The sequence below is a fragment of the Pleurodeles waltl genome, chromosome 1_2, assembly GCF_031143425.1.
Source record: "Pleurodeles waltl isolate 20211129_DDA chromosome 1_2, aPleWal1.hap1.20221129, whole genome shotgun sequence".
Classification (NCBI taxonomy): domain Eukaryota; kingdom Metazoa; phylum Chordata; class Amphibia; order Caudata; family Salamandridae; genus Pleurodeles; species Pleurodeles waltl.
The window spans coordinates 1,276,454,846-1,276,477,632 of NC_090437.1; the positions used below are offsets into that span (position 1 = coordinate 1,276,454,846).

General features: G+C 42.5%; 1 protein-coding gene across 6 annotated transcripts in view; it reads right to left on the reverse strand.

Moving 5' to 3' along the window:
• Positions 1 to 4,821: 4,821 nt before the first annotated feature.
• LOC138250237 (uncharacterized) overlaps positions 4,822 to 22,787 on the reverse strand; it is a 72,938-nt gene continuing 54,972 nt past the window's right edge. For 2 of the 6 annotated variants that reach the window (XM_069204878.1, XM_069204867.1), the window contains exons 2-7: positions 21,902 to 21,973; positions 12,697 to 12,848; positions 12,223 to 12,291; positions 11,842 to 11,907; positions 11,299 to 11,387; positions 10,087 to 11,115 (exon numbers count right to left, since the gene is read on the reverse strand). In XM_069204878.1, coding sequence (XP_069060979.1) covers positions 10,986 to 11,115; positions 11,299 to 11,387; positions 11,842 to 11,907; positions 12,223 to 12,291; positions 12,697 to 12,786 — 444 coding nt within the window. In that variant the 5' untranslated portion in view covers positions 12,787 to 12,848; positions 21,902 to 21,973 and the 3' untranslated portion in view covers positions 10,087 to 10,985. The other 4 variants (XM_069204908.1, XM_069204916.1, XM_069204897.1 and 1 more) reach the window with 4 other exon arrangements.

Here is a 22,787-nt window from a genome sequence, read left to right on the forward strand (position 1 = left end):
ACATTATTAAAAGGGTATATTACGGAGATCAGGACTCTGGTCAATATCCTGATTGTGGTAAAGGTTGACCCCGATTAAAGTTTTTGCTAACATATATGGAAGTCTGTGTAGATAAACATAGTAGGTCCATACTATATGAACAGTCTTTGCTTTCTTGGGCAATATGTAAAATATTTGATGGTCTGATGTTGTATCTTACAGACTACTGACAGGGTACATTACAGATCCTAATTCTGTGAAGGCGCTGAAATTCTAGTTATTCGATACAGCAAGAGTCATATCATCGAACAATGCATAAACATTATTATTGATGGCCTGTTGGTAGAACATGGTAAAGACAATTCGATACCCACCTCGAAAAGAACAGGTTGTGCACAGATTATTAAAATTACCTTTCACTAAGGTTTCATAATGTCTTGGCTATGCCACCGCTTACAGTTCAAAAATCTTTGTCAAAGGGTCTCAATAGAATGGTTACATAACTAGTAAGGTTGAGTAAGCCCTTTAACCTGATGACTAAACTGCATCCCCACCCAAAGGCATGAGGCCTGCGTCTACTACAAATGTAATCTTATAATAGAGCTATTCATATCTCTCATATGGTATACTGATTGGAACGGAAAATGGACAATTCTGTGTGGCGACAACTTGAGGGTTTTATGTTGCTAAGAAAGTCTATACCTTACATAATTCACGTAACTAAATGTGAAGAGTTGAGAACCCATCACTGAAAAAATCATGATAACATGGAGCTTTGGGTGAGGGGGTTGGCTTTGTATTCATGCTCAGGCACCTAAATGGAATAACGCTGGCATTGCAATATGTAATGTAATGTTTAAGTGGGAGTCTTGAAGGAAGGCTGGGATTGATGGTACATTAACTTGTACCAAGCGGTAGATGTTTTAAATCCTTGACACGTCTACAATTTTTCTTATATATGGGAAAAGGTTTCAGTACCAACGACTCCAAGTTAGCCTCATTGATTCATTTTGTGTACAGCCATGCATACTCACAAAAGCATTAATCAAACTGTATTTGAAAGATGAAAGTCTGTAAAGGTATTATAGAATTTGTATATATAATTTACTTTCCTAACATGATTTCTTTGAATCCTACTTAAAGTCCACAGTACATTTTGGTAAACATATGCTGTGCCACAAATACACACCTGGAGGATGTGAAATATATCAGAATACACATGATCCATTTTTCACGCAATCACACTTCAGATAAAATATATCACATCTTCGGCATTATTATTGCTTTCCAGTAAAACTATGTGCATGGTGCTTTCGAAACTCTGATATGTAATATGGCACTAGATGTACTACGTATATTGATGAGCCAGCCCATATTTATTTCATTCTGGTCTGAGCTGTGGGAAACATAAGGGTCACATAAGGATATACACTTAACAGTGTTCATATGTGGTTAATGCACTTGCCCGATTGGAGGTTTTAAAACAAATGAATATTGGTGTTGTATTGAAGTGTGCCATGTTCCCTTGCCTGGTTACACGCCGTTTCGATACAATTCTCACCATTTCATAGTAGACTTTCCATCGTTCCTCTATGGTGTGAATTCGCAAATCCAAGACTGGATTATTAAATTTAGCATTCTTTCACTATTAAATGGGATAGAGATTAATGCTGGATTTAAAGTTAAATGTTTATTATGGGCTTCAGTAGTGGTTGAGCAAAAACTGAATTGGCCAAGATAGATTTACCATTAGGCTTTAAATGTAATCTGGCTGGCATGTAAAAAGTATACCTTAGTGAGCGCATCCTATCAGTCAACATATTAGGGTGTCTTACAATTTTCCTCCAGGACTCAGTCATTATTACAACGCCATACTCAGTCCTGGGACCATGAACGAGCAGAGTTAGCCACAATAGAATACCTAGGGCCTTTCTCTGCACAGGGGAGCTTATGGACCCACTGTAGCATTCCCTCTGGTACCATCATGCACTATGTGGTGCGTCATGGCTGGGCAGGACCTCCATTTTGCAGAGGTCGATGCAGATTCCCGCTAAGTCTGAGGCAGTGGCTCATGGCTGTGTTTTTTGTGACCCCTCCTGGAGAAAAAGTGCAGTGTAGACAGTTGGTTGTGCGCATGTGCGAGTGTCCTGGTTGCCCGCATGACCATATTTGCTGCAGGAGCACTGCTGCATTGTGGCCTGATGTTGTGTGACCGCCAACTTCCATAGGAATGAGTTTCAAGCCACGGAGATCGAGGCGGAGTCACAGTGGCTTTGATGCACAGGTCTGTTGACTGCCTTTGTGGTAGTGCCCATGTACTTTTGCGCCTGCTTCTTGAGAACTGGTAGTGTGTTGGGGGGGGGGGGGTGAATTTCATTTCAGGGGACCAAAATCAATTCTAGACAGTTGGTGGCTTGCAGCCTGTGTGGGCTGAGACTAAGGTGTACTGGTCCAGACACCCTCCCCTCCCCCATCTACCCCACTGGCCTTAGTGGGTGGCAGGAAGGACTGGTTGCACGAGTGAACATATATATTCCTGCTCCACCTCCATGGTGACTGCATGCTGAGCAAAAGCTTTACTGGTACTGCCTTCTGGATCACTACAGGATGGACAGCTGCTATATCTCTCCACCCTGCTGCATCCCTCCAGTCGTTATGCTCTCCCTGTGGAGGCATCCTGGGACACTCACCTGCTCTCATTGAGGCTGTGCACCTGTATGCAGACTGTCTGGTGCACATGGCATGGCTTGTTGGCTGTGGCTTACGCTGCACTGGGGTGTGGTATGCGGAGGACTGCCCCACTTATGCCGCTCACCTGGACCCCTGTACAAGTTGATCTCATTGGACTGACTTAAATTGTCAATAGCCATGGACATGTCTTCTCTTACCTTCCATTACTTGAGTACTCGCAACCCATTAGCAGAGGGGTAACCACAAGTCACTGGCCTGTGCTTTCTGCCACATTTGAGGATCAGCATTGTGAACAGCAGCCCCTGGGTCTATAAAACTTGAAACCTGTGGGACCGTGGACAGCTGTTGATCCGCGAAGAACTTACTACCTGCCCCGGCATAACATGCACTACTGGACCTTTCGTGGGCTGTGCAGCAACTGCACCTCTTTTCTGGGGTGGTGTGTCACAGGCCCTACTTGAATCCATGCTTGGTACCTGCAGCAGAGATAGTCTGTCTTACCCCTGGAGCATGTTCAGCCTTCAATAGACTTTTGATAACACTTGTCCCTGGCTGTAACCATTAGTGCTGATACAGTTACATGTCGCTTTGTCTGAGAAGAAGCGTGCCACTCTGGATTGGACAGTGCATCCGCTATGAAATAGGTTCACTTAAAGCATACTTTAAGGCTTGTATCCAGGACAATTGGTGCGATATCTCAGGCATAGCGAGTGGGTGGATGATGTTGAACAAACAGTTGATTTTCACTCCAAGGACCAGCAGATGGTGTGGTGCAGAGTAGCAGCGTTTGAGGATCAAAAGATACATTTCCAAACCAAGCATAATGAAAAAGAGGAGCTGCCGGAACACTTTATGCATCAGAAGTGTGCTTAACGGAGCATAAGGAAGCAACAGTGTGCCCCTTACAGCTGATCTCCTGTAGACAATCTGCTTCTATAAGGAGTCCACCCTCCCAGCCATCAATATAGCACACGATATGTCACCTATATATGGGTGCCCTGACTCACTTCCTGACATCCAGACTAGAGTTCCTTCTCCTACTACTAAAGAAGCTATCATGCGGGCCACCAAAATCAACCAAGACCTTTTAATTTCTTCACATACCATCCAACTCTTCCATGATCTTTCTCCACTTGCGCTATGCAGGTGGCATGACTTCAACCTGGTCACTGATCAAGTGGGGGAACTTGGCATTTGAGATCAGTGGGGACACCCCTTTTTGATATGTAAAGGTAAGCAATGGTCCATGTGTTCCTTGCCAATGGCAAAACGTTTTGCTAGGGCTTGCAAGATACCAGCATGTTAAAGACTCTTACCCATCCCTCACGCCATTTAGTAAATAACTGTTCCCCCTTTTGTACAATGGTGTGGTTTCATAGACCAGACTAGCACCAAAAGGAGACAGTGTCCCAGGGGACCAAATGTGATCCATTATCTGTTACGTTTAAAAAAAATGGAAAAAGCACCACTCCTCGGTTCCATCCACCTCCATGTCACTGTAATGCAGACAATCATTAACAATTTGTGCCTCATTCCTCAGCTGTGAACTTAAGATCGTGGACGCATTGATTCACAGGGTACCAGAGCTCAAAATGTTTATTCCCCACAAGTTTAAAATCTCACTCCTCCTAATATCCTGTCACCCATGACTTACCCTAGGCGGGTGATGCCACTTGCGGAATTTGTTCTTGTCCATGCCGATCTCTGCGGGACGCTGAAGTCTTTGTTGGGCACAGTTGCTCTGTCTTTGCTGTTTGTTTTTGTTTTCTATGTCAACCATTACTTTAGACAGTCAAACTTGACTTCTCCATTTCATGCTCTGCATGTCTTACTAAGTGAGGCATAAGCCGCCCATCCCATCTGTTGTCTTATTTACATATCATGACCACCAATAAATTCATAACACGCATACTCCCTGCTTAAAAAATGAAGGAAAGGCATAAACATAATCAAAGAGGTGATGGTACCCTGCCTGGCTCCGTGTGAGATCTCAATTAACTGTGTGCAATGTCTTCACACTTGGGAAACATAATATCTTGCAAACGATCAGTATTTAGCAGCCAAAGCATAATATCTTCCAAGGTGCAATCAGTATGGCTACATAAAGGCAACTGAAAATGCAATCGCAATGAAGACACACTAGCTAATCACCAGAGTAAATATTCCGTTTAATGATGACTATGTTCATGATTTTTTTTTCAAAAACATTATGAAACACAACACATTTTATAAACATTAGCATATTCATCAAGAAAATGTCACAACAGTCTTTGGGAGGTGTCCATTTATGGCAGTGATGGTGGCAGCACACTGTTTTCTTGACAAATAAACTGTCATTGGAATGGGCTGCATTTGAAGTTGTCTACTAATTCCCAATTTGGGATAACATCAAAAACGTTATTAACTAATACATTTACTACAATGAAATCCTTTTTGCTGTAGTAACGTTTCCTCATCTGTTTTGATGCATGTTAAATGGATCCATCGCCAGCATTCAACACATATTACCTGTTGGCAAAAGAGAACAAATAAATATTTTTGCATTATCCTCAATATGCATTTTAACTCTGTCAAATTAGTAATCTTTGTTACATTCCTTGAAAAGGCACCATTTAAAAAAGCACTACTTTCATTTATTGATTTGTAGATTTGCAAAGGCTTTTATTAAGTTGAAATGAGGGTGGCCGACGTCAGAGGCACTATCGGGGCAGCATCCATCTCAGACTACAATTGGTGCATCCCAGTATTGGAGGATGGATTAGGGCAATCAGTCCTTCGTCAATGGAAGTATCCATTCTAACTTTTCTAAAACAAATCATTGACTTCATCAAGAAGAGGAGGGGAGTAGGTAATATATTTGTCACCTGAGTGGAGCACTCAAGGAATGTACCTGTTATGTTTTTTAAAACAGGACAAAGGGCTTCACAGAACATTTATCCGGGGCTCTTCTTCACTGTCTTGTAACCCCTCCTATATTCTACAGTCCTGGAAACTAATAAAGTCAGGCTGTACTAACACCACAACTTTCAAAACATCTGAACATCAGGAGAACAATGACATATGTTGTTGGAAACTGGCTCTGTATATACTATATCAAAATGAGATAAAGTGTGCACAGAGTCGAGTGGTTCCCCAAAGGCAAGACAGAGGCAATAACAGCTAATACTAATGCTCTATTTGTGGTAGGGTGGTCTAGCTGTTAGGCTTATCAGAGGTCAGTGTTAATCATTTGTTGCATACACACCAGCAATGGACGAAACACACTTAATGATTTAACTCAAAACAAATATGATTTTATATACACAAATATTCTTTAGGGTGCCTTATTACCAGAACCACAACTCTGAGTTAAGAACTAAGCACTGTTTCAACTAAGTACTTAGCATAGACATCAATGTTACTTTGTTTCACTTTAGTCAAGCAAACAGTTTTTAAGAAAACAGAGAATATCTACTTTAAGAGTGGACACTGCATTTTCAGAACAGTTCTTGGGGTAAGAAAATAAAGTATAATTTTAGAGATAAGTACTTGACTTACAGTTGCAGCCTCTGGTTCATAGGTAGTCCACCATTGGGGGTTCAAGTCAACCACAAACACCCACCAACAGCAACACGGGCCGGCCAGGTGCAGAGGTCAAAGTTGACCAATTTTAACATTGGCTCCTATGGATGTGGGGTACTCAGGATTCAGTCGGCAAGCAGTTAAGTACCCGCGGCTTGGATGGCAGACCGGGGGGGGGTATTAGAGGACCATTTGAGGTGCCTCAAGTAGGCACAAATCAACATCCTCAGCAGCTCTGGGGCGCCCGGGTGCATGGTGCAAACAGTACATCGTGTTTACAATGAAAGTCTATGGGGGGAGCCCGGGGATCAGTGAGGCACTGCAGGTGAGGGGGAGGAGATGATATGGGGTGTCTAGGACACACCACCAGTCAGACAGGGATGGGGGCCACCTGTTGATTGACGCTGCACCACGTATCGATTTCTCCAAGCCCTGGTGGCTGCGGTTGCAGTGGGCCTTTGCTGTCTGTTATCTTTGTCCATGGCAGTTACGCTTGGGGTTGGCCCAGGATTCCCTCTGCAGGAGTCGTCGTGGAGGGGTAGAGAGGTCAACCCAGGGTGGGGACTTGTTCCCTGTCACCTGGGTGTCCTCTGTGGTCGGTTTGGACACCTGTATTCAGAAGAGGTTTCTTCTTCTGTTCTTTAAACAGGGCCGCTATTAACTGGAGTTATTGATCCTCTTTGATGCAGGCAGTCCTCGATGTTTTTCCTGAGTTCGCTGGACCTGCATGATGCATCACTTTTTTTCTGAAAGTTCTTTGAAGCAGGAGACAGGCCTGTAGGGCTGGGGCAAAGTCAGTTGTTGTCTCCTTTCCTTCTCTGCTGGGGTTTCCGCTAAGCAGTCCTTCTTGTGAGGTCGTGAGTAATTAGACTCTCTGGGTTCATGGAGCCCTTTGATACAATATTTATGTGTGTTTTTATGGTTATAGGGCAGTAGACAATGGCTACTGTCCCCGAGGGTGGCTACACCCTACTGGTGACCACTCCATTTTGGAAGTGGTGCACATTCCTATCCCTATTCACCCTGATCCTCAAAACCAAGGTAGAGGAATCTCCAAGGAGGTGGTCACTTCAGCTCTGGACACCTTAAGGGTGGTCCTGGATAAGGTGATGACTCCTCCGTTTTATTCATGATTATCCTGCTGGACTTGCTGCCCAAAGTGGGGCTTTGTCTGTGTGCTAGGCATCTCTTCTAGCTTGAATGCCCTGGGGCATTGTAACACGAAGCCTGAGCCTTTGATGCTCACCACTATGTGTTGCAATTCCTGTAGGGTGGAGGTGTGAAGAACCTCTACCCAGTGAAGGCTTGGTTTCTGGCCACAGAGAGCACAAAGGGTCTCACTCCCGGGGGTCAGAAACTAGTCTTTCAGGGGCAGGCTGGCACAGACCAGTCGGTCCTGCACTGAAGGACTGTGTAAAATACAGGAGGCAGCTCTAAGATGCCCTCTGTGTGCATTTGTTTTATAAATCCAACACTGGCATCAGTGTGGGTTTATTATTAGGAGAAGTTTGATACCAAACTTAACAGTATTCAGTGTAGCCATTATGATCTGTGGAATTTGTTTTCACAAACTCACAGACCCTATAATTAATAAGGCTGCACTGTACTTATTACAATGTCTAAGAAAGGACTTAAACACTGTAGGGTCATATTGTTCATGCAGCTATGCTGTCACCTGTGTTACAGTGCACCCTGCCTTAGGGATTTAAGGCCTGCTAGAGGGGTGACTTATCCATGCCACAGGCAGTGTTTTGGTTGCATGGCATCCTGAGGGGGATGCCATGTCGACTTTGCCTTTTTATCCCCACCAACACACACTATCTGCAACAGCAGTGTGCATGTGTTAGGTGAGGAGTCCATTAGGGTGCCACAACACATGCTGCAGCAGTTAGGGAACTTCCCTGGTCACAGAGCCCTTGGTACCATTGGTACCTTTTACAAGGGACTTATCTGTGTACCAAGGGTGTGCCAACTGGAAACAATAGTACATTTTTATGGAAATAACACTGGTGCTCTGGCCTGGTTAGCAATGTCCCAGCACACTTCTCAGTAAATTCACCAGCTATATCAGGTAAAAACCTGGGGGTAACAGCAACAAGGGCCATTTTCATATCTATATACTAATCACATTTCTTTAACTATTGGTACTATAGTTATTCTATTGGCATGCTTAAACCTGAAGAATTTGATAGGGCTCCTATATATTTAATTGAACTCAGTTAATTGTATGAACCATTGTACATATGGGAATGCCCATTTTACAATACTCTGTTAAATTGGATGCACTTAGTTTCTTTAGGTTCCAAATAAACTTGGAGGATGTTTTCATTGATAATTTGTGGGTCATTCCTATCATGTTTGTTTCTAAAAGAATATGAGTTTTACCATCAGGTTTTCAGAGTTGTTTTCGCTACGTTTCTCGCTGCAGATGCCACAGAATTCATTGACTGAAGCTTGTAAAAAATAAAAAACAATTAGAAAGATTAGTAATAACATTTCAATGGGAATCACAACAAAGGGAACACAATTAAATTGATTTTGTTTAACAATTTTCACAATCGAAGAAATTAAATAATTGGCATCACTTTAGAAACAGCTACGAAAGGAGCAATATACTGCTGAGGTTCAAAGTTCCATTAATTGACGTATTCACTAACATATTTCGTCACAAAAAAAAAAAAACACGTTTACAGATAACATGTCTATTAATTTAGATAGACATTACGTGCTACACGTCTTCTCTATCTAGGAAAGGACATTCATAACAATATTCCATAAGGGAACTTGAGTCAAACAATTCTAATCTTTCATCTTGACTAATAGCATCACAGGATCATGCTACACTGGAAATATTGTTCAATCAAACTCTAGCACTATACGTTTCTGTGTATATATCTAGTGTCTTGTTAAAGTTTAATGAGCAAAAGGTCCTTGAAATAAATACACCAATCTATCAACGGGCAACATACATAAGTTCCACTGGGTGGACTGTTTGAAAACTCTTTTTTGCAGGTTTCTAATGTTCAGCCTAGTGTAAACAGAGCGGCGGCATTGGTCAAGGGCTCTCTTAATGGAGCGAAGGACAATGCCATCGCACAACATGCTGGCATGGGGACACCCACATTGCCTATGCCGATGGTTACTGGGAGTGCAGGGGCTGCCCTGTGGCCCACCAGCATTGTATTTCCTCCATCCATTTCATGGCAGTGAAACTGCCATATAAAGGCTGTGGGAAGTGAACTCTTGATCAGCACGTCAGTGCTGCCAGGGGAACCACTTTGGGTGATCATTTCTCCATCCTCTTCCGACCCATCATGAGCCATGATTCTGGCAGTGGTGGGAGTCCACTGGTTGTTGTCAGGCAGTCATGCTTCCGGGAGTGTGGTCTACGCCACGCCACCAAGAGTCTGTTGATCTTAGGAATGCCAAAATCAGAATGAGGCCCTTAGCTGCTAAGGCAATAACCTTTATTTTGTACTATTTTGTATGTTACTACATCCCCCATGTGGCATATTAAAAATTTTGCGAATATTTTAAGAAGAAATAAAAATTAAATTTTTTTTTTAAAAGGAAAAAAAAATAATCATCAGCATGTCCGCAGTTAATACATTACACTATTTATGGTGTTGACATTTTAAAAGACAGTTGTAAGAAATACCATTAGCAAACAAAAGGATTGAAGGTTTCCTTTGTCACATCAGGAGACTTATCCAAAATTAAACAAATAGTGAAAGTCCAACCTGATGACTCTATCAAATCGAGTGCAATGTTCTTTCTATAAATCTCCATATCTTTACAATTGTTGGAAATCACTGTTACACTCTGTTGGCTCAGGTATGAATCTGCAAACTGGGAATATACATGAATTAATTATTCTCAAAAATAACAGAATAGTATCATTTCCATTTTTTAAAATGACAAACTGTAATTGTAAAGGCTTCAAAAAATGTTTATTTATAATTTTTTAGTATGATATAATTCTAAGGGTTTCATTACGGCTTTTGAAGATGGCTTATTCCATCTGCCAAATTACAGACAGTCAGGTTGCTGCCAATGCGACTTCCTTACCGAGTAACCCATTAACATTTTTCTGCTGGGTTAGCGTGCGGAAACTGTTTTCTGACGCTGGCCCAGTAAGAAACAGTGTACAACATTGAAGCAGGCTCATAATTGAGCCAGCGGTAGTGCTGCTGTGCCTAGGCTGCACCAGCACCTGTCGCGCTGATCACTGTAAAGCAGACAGTGAACATCGCGATAGGGCTGGCCATGGGGACACTACACTGCCCATGCTGTACAAGGGGCCCCCTAAACAGCGTCTCTGCCAGCAGTTACATGGTGGTGCTAGGGGCCCCCTGAACAGCGTCTCTGCCAGCAGTTACATGGTGGTGCTACCACCATGTAACCCCCAGGAGAGAAGGGTCTACTAACCCCCAGGGCACTGTTTCACTAGTAGATTAGGACCACCATCACACTTAAGAGAACTGGTGATCTGTAGGTACTAGCTGTACGACTGCAGCAAAACAACCACAATAGTATTGTGCCTGCCACATTTGCGGCAGTCCTAACGCTACTGCGACCCTAGCGTTTTTAATTCGTAATGAGGCCCTATGTTACTTGTACACACATGCCACAGTAATATTTTTAAGCAAAGTCTATATGTTGCTATTATGATGTAATAACAAATATTTAATTGTCAAAAGGACTCCCTGTACAATTATTTTGCAAACAATTGTAAAACAAATGAATGTTAGAATTTAGAATAAAAGTCTCATTACCAGCACGCAAAAAATACCACAATTGTAAATGTCAATTTGTTTTGGGCTTGACTGAACCGTTAATTCCCATAGATGGTTATCTGGATACTTCACAGCCTGAAGAAAAGCCCTTGAAAAGCATACAAATCGATAATTATTAAATATTAACCATCCGAAGCAATGAAATACTAAGTATTATAAAATACAGTCACAAATGATATTTCAATAAAAAGATGACTTCACTGTTCTCTCCATTGTTCGTTTTGAAATTTGAACACATTAAATAGGTAACTGTTATTATTCTAAACAGTACCTCCAGTTTAACAACAAGTTGGTGTAGGTCGGAAGACTTCCCATCATGGAATCATATAGCAGAAGTTTCCTTGAGGTGGGTTTTAGTACCTGTGGAAACAAAATACAAGTGTGTGGAAAACAAGAGCAATACATTTATATTATTAATTGTATGTTTGAGCAACTCCAAAAAGTATTTAAAAACAAAAAAATGTTGTAAATAGAGGCGGTAAGAAGAGAACTTGTGTGGCAAATGATCAAACTAATACAAACATCAAAATGAATTTGGCATAACACGCTTGTACACCGCCACTACTAGTATAGGTCTTTTTACATCATGTTTTCAGTATTTCCAAATTATTCTGACCATATTTCTTAATTAGGAAGTTGAAAATGTCTTGATGGAGGTATTAGCCAGTGCTAAATTTCAAAAGACAATAGGACATATAAATGAACAATTTCATTGGACATATTACATCCTCTTGCAACATTATAAGCACTTACATATCACAATTTAATAACTTTCAAACTTATTTTTAATTAGAAAATATTTGTAGCAGCTCACCAAAAGGAGCCAATGGATGCCAGTATTTGTTGGACAAAGAACAGTTTCCTTATCTTCAAATGGTACCTGCACATGGATAGAATCATGTCAAAAATAACTCTTCCTGACATCTAAACTACAGAGGCAAACAGATGCAGGAATATAAAGGTAGAAATGGCTTTGATACAACTATGTAAAACATTTAAAAAAACAAAAACAAACTCATACACACAGATTGTTTTTTTAGATTAACAGTGAAATGTTATCTGATTTGGTAGTATACAATCTTGAGCTTCTAACAATGTGCCCTTTGCCATTCACACACAAAACAATTTGACTACTGACAACACAACCTAACAGTGTAAAAAAAATAATAATCAGATATCATATTTAATTTGTTACCCGAAAAACTGATGATCGATAGTTGCCCATGAAAATAGCAGATAACACAGTTGCTGAAAATGCAATACACTAAGGGGAAAGTGAAAGATTGCATTGAAAAGATTGTAACAGAAATGTGGTCTTTAAGAAAATTGAAAGACAAATATTTTATTTGTAAATATAGGTACATTTGGTCTAACAAAACATAGCTTCCCGAAATAAGCATCTATTATCTAGAAAAAGACAAAACAAAATTTCATTAAAAAAAACATTAACATTAATGATGTTTTTTATAAATAAGTACGTACTGCTTTTGCAAAAAACACACACAAAAAAAGGATTTGTATGGTATTTTCTGTACAATGTTTAGGTGGAACTTATGAGTGTTGGCTAAAAAAAATAAAAAAATAAAATAAAACAAATTAAAAAATTTATTGTACATAAGATAACAAGTAATTTTAGATTTGAGCACAGCAGCTGTGGTATCAGACAAACCTCATCAACAATCCATTCTGTTGGTTTGAGTGACTGTAAAGAAGAGTCATATAATTTTATGTTTGATACTATGGCTTCCAAATGACCCATAGACGGTTTGTCCCATACTGCATGAAGTTTCTGTAGACTGTATGAGCCACCATCATTCCTACCTGTGGAGAAATCAGTGACAATTACTTTCAAGTTTTTACACATGTACACTTTTTCCGTGCAAATAATAAATCTAAACTTTCAATACCAAAACCTAATTTAAAAAGTATAATAAAAAAAAAGTTAGACAATTGTAAGAACACTTTTCTAATAAGTTGTTTATTCTTGATTGGTTATGATAAGGTAAAATAGGATCTTATAGACTTAAAATATTTCAACAATGATTTGTTTTTGAAAGACAATCAAACTTTGAATTTGGTGAAAAGTTTAATTCACATCAAGACTGAAATTCTTTATGTAAATGTTAATTTCCATAATTCCTAATGACTTTTACGTGACAGACTTACAACTGTACAAGAAAAACGTACTGATTCCAGAAAAAAAAAAAAGATGGAAGATTGCACCCCATTTGAAGAAATCCCACACCTTCCATCTGTTTTCAATAATAGTCATAACATTGTATTATTTACAAACTGTGTGTATTCATGTGTTGGTAGACTGATCCATCTGCTAACTACATTCCTACCTACAGATGCCTGATCGGAACTGCATGGTACACTGACTTATAAATAGCTGAGAGAGTCCGAGAAATATACGGAAAGATAAAAAAATATCCTTTCATTGTTGGGCCAAGTAGTTGACACAAAACACTAAATCGACCAAGTTACATTTTCATGTAATAGTCGTACAACAGGGTTATACCTTGGAGTCTGTCTTCATGGTTACCTCAGTTTGTTTTCTTGTAAAAAGATTCAACAACTACAGCGTCAGGTTGTGCTTGTGTGAAAATTCTCAGTCGCTTACACAATCAAGAACACAATTACAATCAACCGCTAAAACAATATCTGCTGTACAAAAAAGCAACAGATGTCAAAAGCCCTTAATATTGAATTCTCAGGAAACAAGATTAGGGGCATAGACATTTAGAGACATCTCATGTCTGAAAATTAACAAAAAGTATCGCCTATCTTCCCTCAGAGTAAGGAATCTGGCATTGATGTTGGAGAGGTATGCCAGGGACATCAAAAATTAGTACACCACATGGAATCCTGAAGTGCAATGTTTAAATATTTGACCCAACAAACATGGCCAGGGACTACCTCTACAGCCCCTCATACAATGTGTCCACTGAAAGAAGTGAAACGACAGCTAAACTCATGTCATGCAAGCATCTACTTCGCGGTGCTTCTCAAGTTGTGTCAGGCCTCTCAATTTTCATGTCATGAATTTATATTACATATCCACAACATGCCGTCCATGTTAATAGAAGTAGTGTCAAGTGCCCTTTCTAGCGCACCAGAACATCGAGCATGTGAGGTCCCACTGTTGCAGCCACCATATCATACATACACACAAGCAGCAAGCGTTCTCTGTACATTGATAACAAAACCAACCATAACAACATCCAACAACCCCACCGGCCTTTGGGCAGTAAAGCTGTGTTGCCTAGTCTATAAAAACTATGGTCACACACTTAACTCTCCACACTTCGATACTGTAGATATTAAAATCCGTTAAAACAACACTTTAACTTACATGATTGTCAAACCTTTGCTAAATGACATTATGTTGCAGTTGCCACAAGGCCCAAACATTTAATTTCATCCTACAAGGCCTAAGGCACATAGGGCCAGATGTAGCAAAGAGATTACGAGTCGCAAACGGCGAAAAAATCGCCATTTGCGAGTCGCAAATGCCTCTTTGCTATGTATAAATGCATTTTGCGAGTCGGATCCGACTCGCAAAATGCATTTCCGACTCGCAAATAGGAAGGGGTGTTCCCTTCCTATTTGCGACTCGCAATGCGCAAATGGAATCGCAGTTACCATTCACTTGAAGTGGATGGTAACCCAGTCGCAAACGGGAAGGGGTCCCAATGGGACCCCTTCCCCTTTGTGACTGGACATAAAAAAAAAAATTCAGAGCAGGCAGTGGTCCAATAATTCAAAAGCAAACTAAAATATGGCGCATGAAGTGGTTATATAGATAACAGATTTTAAAGCCACATTTAAAGACACGATAATATCCAATTAGTATGAGAGTCATAATCACTTTCAACTACGGGCAATTTTTGAAATATTTATGTTTTAGATACAAATAAGCAAAAAAATATTGTAATCACATGGCTGTGACTCTTACTTCAACAAGTTGCTAATCTGTTTGTACTTGCTATCTGATGTTTGAAATAACTACTAAAGGAAGGGAGCTATAGCAGCAACTTAACTCACATCACATCGTAAGTTATTCCTATAAGGGATCTTCTCTCTTATTGATTATAACTCTCTGCAGACCAAGAGGGTGCTATTATCCACTGTGTTACAGACGTTTTATTTTATTTTATTTTTTTAAACTGCACTGCCAGTGAATGCTCCTGCTCGTTTGTTCACCGGATGTACAAGATAGCAAGGGCATGGACAATATTTTTATTTGACCTGCTGTTAATCTCCTAACTCCTTGTGAAATAGGATTAAGATTTTAAAGACCTGCAGACAATTCTTTTGATATCGAGGTCTCACTTAGTTTACGTAGGTAATAATAAAATACATTTCTAAACATAACCATCTCCGCAATGGCAAACGTTCGGTAAGTATTCACTCAGCTCTCTCGACAATCTAAATGAAGATGTTAATCTATATAGTTAACAAATATTTACTGTAGGAAGTTGGCTCTGTATCTACTATTTCAAAGTAAGAAATAGCGTGCACAGAGTCCAAGGGTTCCCCTTAGAATTAAGATAGTGGCAAAAAGAGATAATTCTAATGCTCTATTTTGTGGTAGTGTGGTCGAGCAGTAGGCTTATCAGAGGGTAGTGTTAAGCATTTGTTGTACACACACAGGCAATAAATGAGGAACACACACTCAAAGACTTACTCCAGGACAATAGGTTTTTATATAGAAATATATATTTTCTTAGTTTATTTTAAGAGCCACAGGTTCAAGATTTACAAGTAATACTTCAAATGAAAGGTATTTCACTCAGGTATTCTAGGAACTTTGAATAATCACAATAGCATGTACAGTTTTGACCAAAATGGCAGTAAGCTATTTTAAAAGTGGACACAGTTCTCTAGGGCACGGGGGTGTGGTGGAACACGATTAGGCACAGTAAGTACACCCTCAGCGGCACAAGGGCGGCTGGGTGCAGAGTGCAAACATGCATCAGGTTTTGTATTGAAAGAAATGGGAAGACCCGGGGGTCTCTTCAACAATGCAGGCATGCACAGGGGGGGCTCCTCGGTGTAGCCACCACCTGGGCTAGGCAGAGGGGCGCCTGGGGGTCACTCCTGCACTAGAGTTCGTTTCCTTCCGGTCCTGGGGGCTGCGGGTGCAGTGTTGGTTCCAGGCGTTGGTTCCCTGGTTACAGGCAGTCGCGGTCAGGGGTAGCCTCTGGATTTCCTCTGCAGGCGTCGCTGTGGGGTCTCGGGGGGGCGGTCAACCCTGGCTACTCACAGGCTCGCAGTCGCCGGGGAGTCCTCCCTGTAGAGTTACTTTTCCGCAGGTCTAGCCGGGGGCGTCGGGTGCAGAGTGGAAAGTCTCAATCTTCCGGCGGGAAACGTGAAGTCTTTAAAGTTGCTTCTTTGTTGTGGAAAGTTGCAGATTTTTGAACAGGGCTGCTGTTCTCTGGAGTTTCTTGGTCCTTGGTTGCAGGGCAGTCCTCTGAGGCTTCAGAGGTCGCTGGTCCCTTTTGGATGTGTAGCTGTAGCAGTTTTCTTCGAAGTTGGGAGACAGGCCGGTAGGGCTGGGGCCAAAGCAGTTGTCTCCGTCTTCACTGCAGGGCTTCAGGTCAGCAGTCCTTCTTGTTAAGGTTGCAGGAATCTAGTTTCCTAGGTTCTGGGGAGCCCCTAAATACTGAATTTAGGGGTGTGTTTAGGTCTGGGAGGGCAGTAGCCAATGGCTACTGTCCTTGAGGGTGGCTACACCCTCTCTGTGCCTCCTCCCTGTGGGGAGGAGGGCACATCCCTATTCCTATTGTGGGAATCCTCCATCTGCAAGATTGAGGATTTCTAAAAGTAAGGGTCACCTCAGCTCAGGACACCTTAGGGGCTGTCCTGACTGGTGGGTGACTCCTCCTTGTTTCTCTCATTATCTCCCCTGGACTTTCCACCAAAAGTGGGGTCTGTGTCCATGGGGCAGGCATCTCCACTAGCTGGAGTGCTCTGGGGCATTGTAACACGAAGCCTGAGCCTTTGCGGCTCACTGTTAGGTGTTACAGTTCCTGCAGGGGGGGAGGTATTAAGCACCTCCAACCAGAGCAGGGTTTTGTTTCTGTCCTCAGAGAGCACAAAGTCTCTCACCCCCGGGGGTCAGAAACTCGTCTCTCAGCAGCAGGCTGTCACAGATCAGTCCTGCACTGAAGCATTGGGTAAAATACAGAGGGCATCTCCAATATGCTCGCAGTGTGCATTTTTTAATAAATCCAACACTGCCATCAGTGTGGGTTTATTATTCTGAGAAGTTTGATACCAAACTTCACAGTATTCAGTGTAACCATTATGGAGCTGTGGAGTTCGTTTTTGACAAACTCACAGACCATATGCTTAATATGGCCACACTGTACTTACAATGTCGAAGAATAGACTTAGCTGCATGAGCAATATGCCACTACAGTGTCTATGCCCTCAACCATGGTATAGTGCACCCTGCCTTAGGGCTCTAAGGCCTGCTAGAGGGTTGAATTACCTATGCCACAGGCAGCATTTTGTGTGCATGGCATCCTGAGGGGGATGCAATGTCGACTTTGCCTTTTTCTCCCCACTAACATACACAATTTGCAATTGCAGTGTGCATGTGTTAGGTGAGGGATCCCCTAGGGTGGCACAACATTTGATGCAGCCCTTAGTGACCTTCCCTGGTCACAGGGCTACCTTTTACAAGGGACTTATCTGTGTGCCAGGGGTGTGTCAATTGTGGAAACAATGGTACATTTTAGGTGAAAGATCACTGGTGCTGGGGCCTGGTTAGCAGGGTCTCAGCACACTTCTCAGTCAAGTCAGCATTAGTATCCGTCAAAAAGTGGGGGGGGTAACTGCAACAGGGAGCCATTTCCTTACACTTTATTATTGATGTTATTACCAGGCATGCTTGCTTTATCAAGCACTTAGGGGGTCATTCTGACCCCCGCGGGCGGCGGAAGCCGCCCGCCTGGCGGGAACCGCCAGAAGACCGTACCACGGTCAAAAGACCGCGGCGGTCATTCTGACTTTCCCGCTGGGCTGGCGGGCGACCGCCAAAAGGCCGCCCGCCCGCCAAGCGGGAAAGCCCCAGCAACGAGGATGGCGGCTCCGAATGGAGCCGGCGGAGTTGCTGGTGTGCGACGGGTGCAGTTGCACCCGTCGCGATTTTCAGTGTCTGCCAAGCAGACACTGAAAATCTCAATGGGGCCCTGTTAGGGGGCCCCTGCAGTGCCCATGCCACTGGCATGGGCACTGCAGGGGCCCCCAGGGGCCCCACGACACCCGTTCCCGCCATCCTGTTTCTGGCGGTGAAAACCGTCAGAAACAGGATGGCGGGAAGGGGGTCGGAATCCCCATGGCGGAGCCGCCGGTTTCCCTTTTCTGACCGCGGCTGTACCGCCGCGGTCAGAATGGCCCCAGAAGCACCGCCAGCCTGTTGGCGGTGCTTCCGCGGTCGTTGGCCCTGGCGGTCCATGACCGCCAGGGTCAGAATGACCCCCTTAGTGTGCAAATAGCTCTGGTTCCCCAATCACCATCTGTACCATCCATACTGCGTTACCTTTCTTGCCTGCGTAAGCACGTTCGTTCTCCAGAAAGACATGAGATGCCTCGTAGTATTTTATGACATCGTCCAGTGCTATACCTAGTTAATAAATGGAACGTTGAAGCGTCCGTAGTGGTATATACCGTTGCTCTCCAGCCCATAGTAGTGCCCTTCTCAGAGAGTCCACACACGTAAAAAACAGCCTCTTATTTGCGTATGGTCTTCTCTGCAATACACAGCAGATGGGGGAGGTCCATCATTTAGAACATAGAAGTCTTGCTAAGCAAGGATACTAGTAACATACTAAACTTTCTCATGTGCTTCTCTAGCCTTCCCAGTAGGGTCAAGAATTATTTGAATAAATGAGGACATTTTTCTGTTGAGGCAGATAACTATTTAAACTTGTGCTGTTGCACTCAGAGAAAAGTGGAATACGGTTTGCAGGGATCATCATCGTATATTGAAGTTACTTTTACAATTTCAACAAAAAAACAAAGTTTGCAACAATATTGTTAATAACTTTATATGCTGGAAGTCACTGATTTGTTTGTATCAGACAGATTGAGAAGTTGGTCTTCTGCATACAATTCCAGTCAGTTTTACATCCGCAAACGTCCTCACACACATTGACCCCATGCATGAACTTTTGATTAAAGAGAATTCACAACGCAGTCCCAGCACAGTCCATCTAACCATTCTCATGTTGTTAAAGATTTGTATTTAAGAGTTCTAGGAAGTGGTAGTGGAGAACTGCCGCTTTCATACTAAACTTGTCGGTCTCTGTGCGGGGAGACTACCACTGATTGCTCACCTTCAGTTTGACACAGAACCCACAGAGCCAGTGACACTACAAGCCCCTACATCAGATTGAGGATACCTCCACTTATTATTGCCCAGTATATCACTACATTAAATGAACACAGCCACTGAGCGTTCCTACGCAACTTTCATCTGTGCTTCAGTTGTTGCAGGATCTGAATCCTGTATGTTCCCTCCTCCTGCAATGTTCTGCAGCCATCCTAATTTTTCCTCAATAGACCGTATTGCACCTGGAAGTTCCGTGCATTTTGTATAGTAAATTCGAAATGGGCCTAGGATTTGCATGAAAGCCAAGGGCATACCTGAGGTCCGGCTGACACAACACTTTGTACTGGCACAAAATTATCACTTTGTATCTGGATCTGTGATGTATAATCATGGTAAATGAACACTTCACCATCTATGAGCTGATGGCCATGCCTGTGTGAGAGTTGTAACATTTTATCACGCTCGTTGTAGTCCATAAAACATAAAATGAGCCAAAGAGGCTGTCCGTGGATCAGGTCCCTCAAATGTACTCGGTGAACTCGTTCTACAAACATGAGTTGCTAAGGTTTGCCCTGTGTCGCCGTCTTCCACAACCATTCTTCCAATAATAGTTAATTCGGCTTCCTTCTGCCAATTCAGGGACTACAATGAGGCGCATGTTGTCCCTCCTACATCTCCCTTCCAGGTGTTCATCAATATTTGGCATTCCCTTATTCAGCTGTTGTTGTACCGTCAATCATGTCACCACTAAGTTACTTTCTGTCTTCCCTTTTTTCTATGGGCTCATTGTAAGTTCTGTGCTAATGATGGGCACTTTATTTACCAATGGTGCTCTGTATGCTGCCAGTGTTTGCACTGTCTTTCTTCTGGCTGCTAATGTCACTGAATTGTGGGCCTCCAGTGGGTTGCGCTGTGTCCCCAGGGTCAGTGTCTTCTGCATTCTCAACTTGTGCCTTCCATGGTTTATTCCCCCTCCATGCATTAAGTTTACCTATGTTGTATGTCAGTCCTGATCTCCCCACCGTTCACAAATTAGGCAGCTCAATATCATAGTGGCTACGGGAAGAGTGCACATGGTAGACAAATGCCAGCAATCAGGCAAGTTATTCATACATTCGGTAGCGTTCCGGATAGCTGTCCCTCTGAAAAGTCTCACCTCACCGTTGATCAAACTCCCCACACACAGGTTACATGCAGGGGAGATCAGGGGTCCTATGCATCATTCACATATTGATGCCTTTGTAATATCATGGTTACATTCTTCCCAGTCACCGCACCAGATAGTAATCCCCTCATTATTGCAGACAATGTCAATAGTGCCTGGGTTATAGTAGTTGCGCACCGCAGTGGTCCTCCCTAAACACCCCCTCTCATGGGTGTGGAGTCCCTGCAAGTCTTGTGAACCTTTGAGGCCCAGGTATTGTTGCATCTATTGAAAGGATACTTTCTGCCGACCACACTATAGACTTGACCAGAATCATTTATCATGCAGCGTATATGGCTGTCCACATACAGGCTTTCAACTGATACGTTCTTGCGGCCACCCGATGTATTAAAAGTCTAGGGCTGTGCATGGCCACACTTCAAATATAGAACATCCATGGGTAGCTGTCATGTGCACAGTCTCTGCTTTGGGTCATACAGTGGTGTAACAGTGCAGGAACACAGGAAGCCCGCCGCGGTCTCCACGTGTGGGGCTGCTAATATGCGTACCACAGTCTGGTTTGGAAAGACATCCAAACTCAACGAAAGTCTGTTAAGCAGCTACTAAATGGTGCATTTCGTTTGTTACTTGTGCACCATCGGGTAGCCTGCTGCTAATCTCATGGAGGGGCTGGGCCCCAAGGAACTCCCAATCCCATGTGAAGGTTGGTCCTAAAGTAGTATGCACCCATCTTCATCCCCGGGTTGTGGGCAGCTGTGGCACTTTGCATTTTAGCAAATGGGTTTAGTCAATGAGAAAGCTCAGAATCAAGTGTTTGCTGCCACAACCAACAATACATTCTTCATAATGAAATTAGGGCTATCATTTCAATTATAACATATTCAAATAGGCAAATCTATATGTCACAAAGCAAACTATTTCTTTACTTGCATATCCACAATTTAAATGCTATATTATGTACTCACTTGATTGACAAACTCACGCCCCTGATCCGAGAGAACCCTTTTCGGGCTTCCATGGCGTAAATACATACTGAGAAGTTGAGAAGCAACCTCCGCTGCAGTCTTTGTTTTTAGTGGCAATGCCTCCACCCATTTTGATAAGTAATCGGTGGCAGTTAAAATATATTTGTTGCCTGTAGGAGTGGTGGGTAGCGGTCCAATTAAATCCACTCCCAAAAGTTCCCAAACTTCTTTAACCTATTTTTAAAAATATTACAAATATATATTATCCACAAATTTGTTAAATTTGATTAAAAAAATGTAATATTTCAATGTTGTTTTCAGACATAGAAATTTCGCTATTGTAACTTCCTGCAGACAGAACTACACAGTCATAAAGTAAAGCATAATACGTATTACATACTTTAATTGGTTTTAACTCTGAAGAAATCCGCAATGCTGGTTGTTCCTTTTGGCAACAATCACACTCCTTAATCTATTAAAAACAAATTAAGAAAAAACAAAAAAATCAATTGCGCTTATTTCTCACCCAAACATAGATTTACAACATCTTAATTCTCAGCCAAAAAATTCACATGTAATGTTAATGTGAATACCTTTCCCTCCATCATTGATGCCTGGCTCACTTCAAGATAAAAACCTTCCATTATTCAAAGCTTACCTGACACTTCAATTAAGCTTAGTCACTCAATGGATTATAAAGCCAATTTACTAAGTTACACAATGGATGCGATAATATTTTCTAGAGACTTATGTTGTTGTTTGTGAGTCATTTACAGTCAAGTGCACTCTGCTTTTCTGTGTATTAGTACAAACATGAGCTTGCTGAATACTGTACTCTTTTGTAAGTCTGCTCAGAGTAGTGTATTTCTGTAAATGCCCCACAGCCACCTTGTCTTCTATTTGCCAAGGGTGCAGATGCATCCCCAACATTCTAGTGGATATGGACCCGAAATAGATGGACCCGTGGGTCACTTAGGCGATACAGGCATGGGGGTGGGGCTTCTCAGGGCAACCAACGACTCGGCTAAGAAGAGGGCCGCCTGCTGTTAACTACTGCACTGGTGGGTGGTTCCTCTGTCCTGGGGGCTGCGTGTGCAGTGCTTGGTCCAGGCGTTGGGTTCCTTGTTACCAGGCAGTCACGGTCAGGGGTAGACTCTGTATCCTCTCTGCAGGCATCGCTGTGGGTGTGCGGGGGGGGAGGGACTCAGGTAATCGAAATTGCTTGCGAGTCCTCTTTGCGGTGTTTGTTCTCTGGAGCTCGAGGTTGGGGCGTCGGGTGCAGAGTG